Source organism: Stegostoma tigrinum, chromosome 27 (genome assembly GCF_030684315.1).
Source record: "Stegostoma tigrinum isolate sSteTig4 chromosome 27, sSteTig4.hap1, whole genome shotgun sequence".
In the NCBI taxonomy this organism is placed as follows: domain Eukaryota; kingdom Metazoa; phylum Chordata; class Chondrichthyes; order Orectolobiformes; family Stegostomatidae; genus Stegostoma; species Stegostoma tigrinum.
The window spans coordinates 39,295,340-39,308,669 of NC_081380.1; the positions used below are offsets into that span (position 1 = coordinate 39,295,340).

Consider the following 13,330-nt stretch of genomic DNA (forward strand, 5'->3'; position numbering starts at 1 on the left):
CGCCACGTGCACACACACACACACACCGCCACGTGCACACACACACACACACCGCCACGTGCACACACACACACACACCGCCACGTGCACACACACACACACACCGCCACGTGCACACACACACACACACCGCCACGTGCACACACACACACACACCGCCACGTGCACACACACACACACACCGCCACGTGCACACACACACACACACCGCCACGTGCACACACACACACACCGCCACGTGCACACACACACACACACCGCCACGTACACACACACACACACACCGCCACGTACACACACACACACACCGCCACGTGCACACACACACACACACCGCCACGTGCACACACACACACACACACACACGCACCGCCACGTGCACACACACACACACACACACACGCACCGCCGCGTGCACACACGCACACACACACGCACCGCCGCGTGCACGCACACACACACGCACCGCCGCGTGCACGCACACACACACGCACCGCCACGTGTACACACACACGCACCGCCACGTGCACACACACACACGCACACACACACACCGCCACGTGCACACACACACACACACACCGCCACGTGCACACACACACACCGCCACGTGCACACACACACACCGCCACGTGCACACACACACACCGCCACGTGCACACACACACACGCACACACCGCCACGTGCACACACACACACCGCCACGTGCACACACACACACAGCCACGTGCACACACACACACAGCCACGTGCACACACACACACACCGCCACGTGCACACACACACACACCGCCACGTGCACACACACACACACCGCCACGTGCACACACACACACCGCCACGTGCACACACACACACACCGCCACGTGCGCACACACACACACCGCCACGTGCGCACACACACACACCGCCACGTGCGCACACACACACACCGCCACGTGCGCACACACACACACCGCCACGTGCGCACACACACACACCGCCACGTGCGCACACACACACACCGCCACGTGCGCACACACACACACACCGCCACGTGCACACACACACACACCGCCACGTGCACACACACACACACCGCCACGTGCACACACACACACACCGCCACGTGCACACACACACACACCGCCACGTGCACACACACACACACCGCCACGTGCACACACACACACACACCGCCACGTGCACACACACACACACACACACACACCCCGCCACGTGCACACACACACACACCGCCACGTGCACACACACACACACCGCCACGTGCACACACACACACACCGCCACGTGCACACACACACACACCGCCACGTGCACACACACACACACACACACACACACCCCGCCACGTGCACACACACACACACCGCCACGTGCACACACACACACACCGCCACGTGCACACACACACACACCGCCACGTGCACACACACACACACACACACACACACACACACACACACAGCCACGTGCACACACACACACACACCGCCACATGCACACACACACACACACACACACACCGCCACGTGCACACACACACACCGCCACGTGCACACACACACACACACACACCGCCACGTGCACACACACACACACACCGCCACGTGCACACACACACAGCCACGTGCACACACACACACACACACAGCCACGTGCACACACACACACACACCGCCACGTGCACACACACACAGCCACGTGCACACACACACACACACACCGCCACGTGCACACACACACACACCGCCACGTGCACACACACACACACCGCCACGTGCACACACACACACACCGCCACGTGCACACACACACACACACACACCGCCACGTGCACACACACACACACACACACACACCGCCACGTGCACACACACACACACACCGCCACGTGCACACACACACACACACACACACCGCCACGTGCACACACACACACACACACACACCGCCACGTGCACACACACACACACACACACACACCGCCACGTGCACACACACGCACACACACACACACACCGCCACGTGCACACACACGCACACACCGCCACGTGCACACACACGCACACACCGCCACGTGCACACACACACACACACCGCCACGTGCACACACACACACACACCGCCACGTGCACACACACACACACACCGCCACGTGCACACACACACACACACCGCCACGTGCACACACACACACACACCGCCACGTGCACACACACACACACACCGCCACGTGCACACACACACACACACCGCCACGTGCACACACACACACACCGCCACGTGCACACACACACACCGCCACGTGCACACACACACACCGCCACGTGCACACACACACACACCGCCACGTGCACACACACACACACACCGCCACGTGCACACACACACACACACCGCCACGTACACACACACACACACACACAGCCACGTACACACACACACACACACCGCCACGTACACACACACACACACACACACACGCACCGCCACGTGCACACACACACACGCACCGCCACGTGCACACACACACACGCACCGCCACGTGCACACACACACACGCACCGCCACGTGCACACACACACACGCACCGCCACGTGCACACACACACACGCACCGCCACGTGCACACACGCACCGCCACGTGCACACACGCACACACACACGCACCGCCGCGTGCACGCACACACACACGCACCGCCGCGTGCACGCACACACACACGCACCGCCGCGTGCACACACGCACACACACACGCACCGCCGCGTGCACACACGCACACACACACGCACCGCCGCGTGCACACACGCACACACACACGCACCGCCGCGTGCACACACGCACACACACACGCACCGCCGCGTGCACGCACACACACACGCACCGCCGCGTGCACGCACACACACGCACCGCCGCGTGCACGCACACACACACGCACCGCCGCGTGCACGCACACACACACGCACCGCCGCGTGCACGCACACACACACGCACCGCCGCGTGCACACACGCACCGCCGCGTGCACACACGCACACACACACGCACCGCCGCGTGCACACACGCACACACACACGCACCGCCGCGTGCACGCACACACACGCACCGCCGCGTGCACGCACACACACACGCACCGCCGCGTGCACGCACACACGCACCGCCGCGTGCACACACACACACACACGCACCGCCGCGTGCACACACACACGCACCGCCGCGTGCACACACACACGCACCGCCGCGTGCACACACACACGCACCGCCGCGTGCACACACACACGCACCGCCGCGTGCACACACACACGCACCGCCGCGTGCACACACACACACACACGCACCGCCGCGTGCACACACACACACACGCACCGCCGCGTGCACGCACACACACACGCACCGCCGCGTGCACGCACACACACGCACCGCCGCGTGCGCGCACACACACACACACGCACCGCCGCGTGCACACGCGCACCGCCGCACGCACACGCACGCGCACATGCACACGCACCGCCATGCGCACACGCACACACCCCGCCATGTGCACACACCCCGCCATGTGCACACGCGCGCACGCACCGTGCACACACACCGCCACGCACGGCGACACTGCCGCACGCGCGCGCACACACCGTGCACACACGCCGCCACGTGCACACACACGCACACCAATAGCTATGTATACACACACGCACGTACACACACACACACACGCACGTACACACACACACACACACACACACACACAAAAATGGCCATGTATACACACATGCACACACACAAATAGCCATGTATACATAGACACACTCACGCAAATCCCGTTCCTTACAAATAGGCGTACATGCCGACACATGCACACCTTTTGGAGTGAACCATGAAAATAGCCTGATGCTGGAGTCAACAAAATGCAAAATGCCTGGGACAGCAGCTGGTTCTAGTCAGGAAGTGTATTTTGAAGATTTTAACTACTCCAGCTCACCTTTCTCTGAGAGGGGATAGGGTCTAAAGCCAAGTTCCAGGAATCCTAAGTCTATGTTTTGAAGAACAGATTTGAATCCAAACAAGAAGAGCAAGGATCACTTAGTCTTTTCTGTTCCCTGACCAAACTGCAATTGTAAAACCTCCCGCAAGCAAAGCTACAGTTACAGAGTCAGAGCTAATTATGCTAAACACACAGTTCTCCTCATTGATGAATCACAGAATCCCTTCAGAAGCCATTCGGCCCATCGAGTCTACACCAACCCTCTGAATAGCATCCCACCCAGACCCAGACCCCTGCACTCCCCATGGCCAATCCACTTAACCTGCGCATCTTTGGACTGTGGGAGGAAACTAGACCATGTGTAAGAAACCCAAGCCGGCACATGGACAGCATGCAGTGTAGAATTAGGAAGACTGACCATATCCACCAATAACATTTCACAGGTACGCTTCATGGCAGCTGACAATTGGCGAATCAATGTTTCATTGGTGACGACAAATTCCGAGAACGGGATCTAATAGAGTCACACAGCATGGAAACAGACCCTTCAGTCCAACTGGCCTGCGCCCATCAGCTTTCTCAAACTAAATTAGTCCCGTTTGCCTGTGTTTAATCATGCCATACATTGGTTATAAATCTGCACCTCTGCAATCAGCTCAATGCCTCCTGCTCCTGATCTGTTGAGCTGAATGCGCTGGCAGAATCGCCACATTGTCACACACGGCACTCACCTGGTCATCTGCGTATCCCAGTAAGGCTTGCCTCTTGGTGTCGTCCTTCGCGTAAACCTTCATCCCAAGCAAATTGGACCAGAAGTTAATTGAACGCTGGAGGTCTGATACTGCCAACGTTACCTTCTGCACAGGATCTGAGACAGTAAAGAGTGATCAGTGTCGCTTGAGTGTAAAAACACAAAGGAAAACGCCGCACCCACCCACTCACAGAAAAAAACAAAGAACTGTGGACCTTGCAAATCTGAAACATAAACAGAAAGTGCTGCAGAAACTCCGTAGGTCCGACAGCACCTGTGGACAGGGACAGCACAGTTAACTTTTTGAGTCCAGAGACTTTCAGTCAGAACTGTTCTGATAAGGGCTCACCGGGCCCAAATGTTAACTGTTTCCTCTGTCCACGAACGCTGCCAGATCTGCCGAGTTTCTCAAGCACTTTCTGGTTTAGCTCCATTTGCTTTGGTGGCAAGCCCGTAGCCACGGACAATCTAACGCTTCTCCTTCCGAAAGAGGTGACGTAAGCATCAGAGAGATTGTGTGGCTGGCATGGGTTTGGAGAAACACTGAAGGTACTGTTCCTGCACACAGCTTGCATCCAGGGGACAGGCGACAGTCAGTGCCATGCAACACATGGTTTCCTGGAAATGTGTGTCCGGTTACCAAGCGCATTAAGGTTGAAAGGGTTAAACGAGCCAGGCGTCAGCTGGCCTGTTTGGTGGACTGCGTTCTGACTTTGCTTTGTCATAAATTGATCAGGAGGGCTCTTAAACAAATTCTTTTCAAAAACAAAAATCAGAAATTATTCATTTCACATCAAGTACAATCAATTTGGCGAATTGGAGATGTAAAATCCGTGCATGCACCTGTCTTTGGCCGCTCCTTATTCACCAAGAAGAACTTGTAACCTCCTGGGTCCTCAGTTACAAACACCCCATCCTTATCTTCAGTCATCGCCCACCCCTGCTTCTTGGCATTACTGACTGCCTCACTTGACTGAATAGTAATCCCCTGTAGTCATGGGAGTGGGGATGGGGTGGGAGTTGAATAAGAAGTTAACATGGTCAATATGCCGCAAATTAGATTTTTAAAACTTCTGCGTCCTTCAGATTATGAACACTGGAACAGGAGTTCAGCCCCTTCAAGAGCAAACATCACTGCTCTAAACTATATTTTCTCTATATTCCAACTCCTCATACTCAGTGTTGCACATCTTCTGATACCCTCACGCAGCAAATATTTACTCCAAAGCAGACGAAGAAACGTTAAAAAGTTACATGAAAGAAAAGCACTCACCAAGAAGTCATTCCCCAAGCGATAGTCACCTATTCCGTAATTATAAGTCAATTCTGACACAAAGTGGGTGTCCTCAGGGCCATACCCCACCATGGTTTTACTCCACTTGTTATCATAAGGGCTGCAATACAATTTAGAAAGCATTCAAGCAGGAAGTAAAACTTGTGTTACACTTCAAAGAAATAAGAGTGGGAGAAGCTCACTTAGTCTCTTGCGACTGCTCTGCCATTCATTAATGTCATGATTTATCATCCGCTTCGACTCTACTCTTCTGCACCAGCCTGATAGCTTGTCATTTGTTTAGCAATACCAAAAGAAAACGAGCTGGCTTTGTCTGTTTTGTATGTAATCAACTGGCGTGCATTACATTCCAGTTCCCAAGGGTGCACAGCCTAATGACTGAAGAAATCACAGCTCTAAATTCCTTATTCTAAGACTGTGACTCAGTGTTCCAGACTCCCCAGCTAGAGGGTTCAGATCATCTCAAAACTGTCTTGTCAAACACCTGAAGAATTTTAGTCCTATCACAAGAAAACCTACGGTTACAAGGAAGACAGGAAACTGGAGTGAGGGTTATCAGATCAGCCATGATCTCAGTGACTGGTAGAGTAGGTTTGGTGGGCTGAATGGCCCATTATGCTCCTATGTGTCATGGTTACCTCACACTCTGCTGAAACCCTGGGGACTATAGGCCTGTTCTGCTCACTCTCTTCTGATAAGCGAACATTCCCCCTCCCAAGAACACCCCCAAAATCAACAATTTCTTTTTTTTTCGCTGTCAGCGTAATAGTTTGGCAGGACGACGCGACAGCCAAACTGTGCACAGCAAAATCCCACAAACACTAATCTAGTAAAAGCTCAGATCATCTGCTTTGGTTGGCATGAACTGCAGGCTAAATTTTGGTCACAGCACTTCCTCCACTCTAGTCCCACAGGAAATTTCCACGTCTCCCTGTTTCTGTGGGTACAATGTTTCATCTGAAAGATGGCACCTCTGCAGCTGTAGTGAAAGGGCCACCTATACTGCTCCAGTAATGGATGTGGTCTTTCAAAGGATGTTTCCTAATATGGAGTTGATTAATTGCTCGCATTAGGTCCCGCTGACACCCGTGTTTAAACAAACATTAAGCTGCAGAGAAAGCTCTCCTTTGGGTTATTGGGTCAACCTTCTGGTTGATACAGAGTATCTCGAGGAGGTAGTGGTGTAGTGATGTTATCACTGCACTATTAATCCAGAGACCTAGGAAATGTTCTGGAGGCCATGGTTCAAATCTCACTGTGGCAAATGGTGGAATTGTATCCTGTAAAAATCTACGAGTCTAATGACCACTGTGTTCAAGTTTACCATTGTCAATTTTCAGCAAAAACCCATCTGGGTTCACTAATGTCCTTTAGGGAAGGAAGCTGTCATCCCTTACCCGGTCTGGCCTACATGTGACTCCAGACCCACGGCAATATGATTGACTCTTAACTAACTTATGGACAATGAATGCCAACCTCAACAGTGACACCCACATCCTGTAAATGAATAAAACAAAAGGCAGTATGCTGCTTTGGGAAGGATGTTGTGAAACTTGAAAGGATGCAGAAAAGATCTACAAGGATGTTGCCAGGGTTTGAGCCATAGAGACAGGCTAAATAAGCTGTTTTTTTGCCCCTGGAGCATCAGAGACTGAGGGTTGACCTTTGAGGGCAGCGAGGTGGCTCAGGGGTTAGCGCTGCTGCCTCACAGCGCCAGGGACCCCAGGTTCGATTCCAGCCTCGAGCAGCTGTCTGTGCGGAGTTTGCACATTCTCCCCGCGTCTGCGTGGCTTTCCTCCGGGTGCTCCGGTTTCCTCCCACAGTCCAAAGATGTGCAGGGTAGGTGCACTGAACATGCTAAATTGCCCGTAGTGTTCAGGGATGTGTAGATTAGCTGGGTTATAGGGGCACGGGTCTAGGTGGCATGCTCTGAGGTTCAATGTGGACATGTTGGGACGAAAGGTCTGTTTCCACACTGTAGGGATTCTCTCTCTATATCTTACAGAGGTTTATAAAATCATAAGGGGCATGGACAGGATAAATAGACAAGGTCTTATTCCTGGGGTGGGGAATCCAAAACTAGAGAGGCATAGGTTTAAGGTGAGAGGGGAAAGATTTAAAAGGGGCAACTTTTTCACACAGAGGGTGGTGCGTGTATGGAACAAGCTGCCAGAGGAAGTGGTGGAGACTTGTACAATGACAACATTTAAAAGGCATCTGGATGAGTATATGGGTAGGAAGGGTTCAGAGAGATAGGGGCCAAATGCTGACAAATGGAACTAGGCTAGATTGGGATGTCTGGTCAGCATGGAAGAGTTGGGCCGAAGGGTCTGTTTCCATGCTGTGTATGTTTGTATTTTTCCCTGGTATACTCCATTATTTTACTTCGGGCCCTCACCCAAGTCAAGATTTTGCTCCTGTGCCTCTACCAAGCTAGATGCCAATTGCTTGAGGGCAATTATTCTCTATGGTCTTGTGGCACACTGAGTAGTGTCCCTGCCTCTGAGCCGGAAGCTCTAGGTTTGAGTCCCACTCCAGGACTTGACAGTCATAGAAGGGGATTTGTGTGGTCAATTAGCAAATCTTTCCTACACACACCAGTAAGCAATAAGAGTGGGAGAGACTTCCAGTGAGCTATGCTTGATACAGTGACACCCCTCAAGCTACAGCTTCAGGCCAGCAACATGTTCCAGGTTGGAAAACAAAACAAGCAACGTGTCTGCTTCATCTGCCTGCTGGCTCCAGATGCAGGAAGTCTAATTATTTTCCACCTTTCTTACCCGGTCATGACCGAGAGCCTCCCGATGACTGGAAAAGCATATTGCCATTTCGACTAGAGAACGAGCTCACACTGTGCGGCAACATTTGTCGCCCATCTTTAGTTGCCATTGAGAAGTCGTACAAGGGGTTGAGGCAGTATAGAAATGGGAAGCTGTCCCCTTTGGTGGAATGGTCAAGGGTGAGACAGTCACGATTGAGGCTGATGGCCAAAGAACCGGAGGGAAACTGATTCTGAGAAAACTTCTATGAAACGAACAGCCAGATTCTGGAATGTACTGTCTAAGAGAGTAGGCCTGCAGGGTCAGTCAGTAATTCGAAAACAAGCTGAAGAACGTGAAGTTGCAGGACGTTGGGATACGGTGGAAGGAGAGGGACTTGGCAAGTCGTTCTAATAGAGAGAGTGACAAGATGGGCTGAGTGGCCTCCTTCTGCACTGTTACCATTTAACTATAGGTTTAGTTTTCTTCTGTTCTGTAGCGCAATTTCAAATGGAAATATAATTAAAAAGTATTCTTAATTTCATTACAAATAAGGAAGTTCTCTCACCTCCCCAACCCAGTCCACACCCTGTGAGCAAAACCATTAAAGCAGTCCCATTACCTTTAGAGGAACCTTCAACTCTACAGTCCCTGCCTTCCCAACACAATATTGCACTTGCTCAGACAACTATTCAGGATCAGAAGCTTACAAACCATTGGAAAACAAGGAAAAAGTGTCTAATCTTTAGGTTCAACAAGCCTTGCACCCGTAAACGGTCAATAAAAGGCTTTACACACCCATTACAGCTCGCTTTGCAGCCTTCTTCAAATTCCTCGTGTCTCAGAACCTGCACAAACATTCAACATGAGAAAGTCAAAGCCATTACAAATGGTCTCTCAAGCTACCTTCATTAGCTAACCCTCCCACCCACCATCAAATCAGAGCAGTGGGGTGGGAATACGATCACACAAGCACTGGACTTTCTCCAAGATGTTGCCAATGTGTCCTTCCTTCCCACACGCATGTTTGACTACCAGCACGCCATTGAGCTGTGGGAGATCAAAGGTCAGTCTCATCAGGTCAGCAACCTGTACCAACATGAAGTGAGGAGCCCTGCCCAATGTTTTGTTTCACCAACCTACAGGCAGTGCAGGAACCAAAACACTGTACTCACTGTTTTTCAGGTAATTTAGCATCCCAAAGTATATTTTGGATGCTCAAATGTGATGCTAAGGAATACAAGGTTATGGAACAGATGCTGAAATACGGAATTGTGAAAATGGCTTGTTTTTGACTGGCACAGACCCAGAGGGCCCTTTACTGTGCTATAGACGTCCATGACTCTGCAAACATTTTAAAGCAAACTCAGACACCAAACCACTCAAGCAGATATTAGGACTGGTGATCTAAAGAAAAGGTATGTTGTAAGGAATATCTTAAAGAAAGAAAAGTAGGTGCAAAGGTGTAAGAAGTGTCCCAGATCTTGGGGTAAAGGTAATTGAAAACACTGGCATCAGTTGTGGAGCAATTAAATCAAAGATGCTCAACAGGCCACAGGATGTTTAAATTTGATTAATTTATTTATTCTCACATGTATTTTGTTACATAACACATTGGAAAGTGTTGTGTAGTGTCATCACTCTCCAGTGCCAACTTAAAACATAAAACTAAACCAAAACATAGAATATAAAAGGCAGAAAAATGAAGAAATGAAGAAAATGTGTTCAACTTTATAGTCCCTTCTGGTCAAGTGTTCAGCCATGGGGCTGGTGGCTGGATACAAGTCCCCCTTACTATGCTGCCACTGGAATGGGAGTTGCCCACTCTTTGGCATCATCTGTGCCCTCGCCACTACAAGTCCTTGCTGGACCTCACCAATGCAAATGCCACTAAAGCAGCCAGGTACTGAACCAACCCAAACTCAGCTCCACGTCTATGTACCCGCGCTGGATGCGGAAGTCGCTGGGAATCCAAACCCAACTCTGTCACCAAAGAGTTTGCGCCACTGGTGTTAGTCGAGATGTTGTCACCACGACCAAAATGGAAAGCATCGCTTGACCAGGATAGCATTTAATCAACGAGCACCAAGGGTATAGAGGACTGGGACTTGACCAGAATTAGGACATCGGTAAACAGATGTTTTGGATGACCTCAAGGCTCCAAAGGGTAAAGCTTGGAGCCAGCCAGCAGCACATCTGGACGGTCAAGTCTTAAGGTAATTAAGACCTGACTGACAGCTTTAACATCGGATGAAGAGAGAGATGAGGACTTGATGGAGCTGGAGGCAGGTGGACTTTGTAGAGGCTCAATAGAAAATGGAGATTGACATTGGGTGGGAGGGGAATTTGCAGCTGGTGGTGTTCTATGTATCTGCTGCCCTTCGTCCTTCTTGACCGTAGAGGTTACGGATTTGGAAATGCTGTCTAAGGAAACATTCAGAGTTGTTGCAGTGCATATTGTAGATGGGACGTACTGCTGTGGAGTGTTAGTGATAGAGGATGTGATGGTTAAGTGTTAGATGGTGTGCTAACCAAGCAAGCTTTCTCCTTACAGAATCATAGCATGGAAGTCTCCCATCTAGCCCACTGTGGCTTTGCAAGAACACCACAAATAGCCCTCTCTCACAATTCCCTGCAGCAAATTTCCTCTCCATGTAATTTTCCAGCTACCTTTTCTCAGTTTTGGCACATTTTAGATCCTAACCACGATGTGTAGAAATTCCCTTTTATCAACTCTGGTGCTTTGCTAAATATTTTAAACTTCTCTCCTCTGGTTCTCAACTTGTCCGTTAGTGGAAGCATTTTTCCCTGTGTCCATACTCTATCAAATCTTGACCTTCCTTCCCGAAAGGGGGAACCAACCCCAGCATTGCCCCTTATCCTTGAAGCTGAAGTGTCTTAAGCTCTGGATCATGCCCATTAATCTTTCCAATGCTCTCAGGTTATTCACAAACTGCAGTGTTCAGAACTGAATACTGTACACATTGAGACAAAACCACCATTTTGCTATAATGTTGAATAATACTCCAGGCTTTCATTTTAAAAAAAAAAGCTCATGATCCTAGATGCCATTTTCTCCCCCCTCACCCTATCTTACCACCTGCAACTTAGTGAACAAATACCTCTGGATCCCCCTGCACTTGCATTACCTGTATAAACTGTATTTGGTTATATACAGGCCTTTATTTTTAAAACTGTAGGTTTGTGAAAAGTAATTTTGATCTGCAACTTTGAATTTAGGCTTGGGTTAGCAGGACCTTGAGTTTAACTGTACACTGTCAAAAGAACACAGAGATAGTAGGAAATGCAGATGCTGGAGCCTGAGATAACAAGGTGAGGAGCTGGAAGAACACAGCAGGCCAGGCAGCATCAGAGGAGCAGGAAGGCTGACATTTCAGGTCTGGACCCTTCTGATGCTGCCTGGCCTGCTGTGTTCTTCCAGCTTCACACCTTGTTATCAAAAGAAGTCCTTGTGTTTCTGCATGAGCTGTAGTCTGTGAAATTTAAAATAAAACAGGGACTTTATCATTTTAGTCAGTACTACTTACAGCCCAGATAAAGTAGGTCAGCAATTTGCCATACCACTTAATTTTAACCAGAGCTGTTCCCTTGGCATTGAAATGCTGCACAGAACATTTGGAGGTCGTGTAAACGCAGTTTCTGAACACATCATTTACCCAACCATAGAGATTAAACCTTTACACCCCGCACCTTCTCTGCGAGGATAGAACAGGCCTAACTTGCATTTTATTTTGCAGTGGCTGCAGTTATAACTGAAAAGGCACCATTTCCACTCAGCCCTCTCCAAGTCAAACAGGCTGAGTGGGGACAGAGCACTTAGGGTCACACAACACAGGGGCTGTCTGCCCAAATGATGCTGAAGCATTCCCTTCGGATTTACAAGAGTAGAATTAGAAACAGCAAACTCACAACCATGCCCAGAACATCCTTGTAAAATCTGGCAGTCCGAGCCCGGTCTCCCACTTTAAAAACAAAATGCAGCGCCCTTCCCAGCACCATGATGGCCAGGGATGAAGCTGCAACGTGCCTCACGTGACCGATTGATCATGTGATCGACCGATCACGTGATCCAACCGCGCTTTGCTACATATGTCCCTGGATCTCGTCGAGTGAAGTTAACTGTTCAAACGGCTGTAATCTCAGTGTTATCGGTTCTACCCTCCGGGAAACAAACAAGAAGCAAACAGCTTCCCAAACTCTGAAATAAAGTCACATGTACTAGAAACACCCATCGGGGTCATTTATAAGGAAGGATCATCGATCCTGAAACGCTCGCACTTGTTTCTCTCCACAGATGCTGTCAGACCTGCTGAGATTTTCCAGCAACTTCGGGTTTTTGTCTCTGATTTCCAGCATTCACAGTTCTTCTGGGTTTTCATTTCACTCTGGGAATGTTTCAAGTGGAAAGTTCCAGAGGAAGATGTAAAGATGGGAAAGAGAAGGTGTCAGCCCAGACCATTGTCTTGAGTGTCCTAATCAGACCATCACATGGTGGACGAATTATTAACGTGAAACTATTTGAGGAA

The 13,330-nt window shown here is 50.5% G+C and overlaps 1 protein-coding gene across 2 annotated transcripts in view; it reads right to left on the reverse strand.

The window, feature by feature from the left end:
* glod4 (glyoxalase domain containing 4) overlaps positions 1-12,848 on the reverse strand; it is a 57,055-nt gene extending 44,207 nt beyond the window's left edge. Inside the window, exons 1-5 of one of the 2 annotated variants that reach the window (XM_048557203.2) lie at positions 12,714-12,848; positions 9,582-9,631; positions 6,004-6,124; positions 5,574-5,718; positions 4,711-4,847 (exon numbers count right to left, since the gene is read on the reverse strand). In XM_048557203.2, coding sequence (XP_048413160.1) covers positions 4,711-4,847; positions 5,574-5,718; positions 6,004-6,124; positions 9,582-9,631; positions 12,714-12,803 — 543 coding nt within the window. In that variant the 5' untranslated portion in view covers positions 12,804-12,848. The remainder of the gene's footprint in view (positions 1-4,710; positions 4,848-5,573; positions 5,719-6,003; positions 6,125-9,581; positions 9,632-12,713) is intronic. The other variant, XM_048557204.2, reaches the window with a different exon arrangement.
* Between the last annotated feature and the right edge of the window lie 482 nt (positions 12,849-13,330).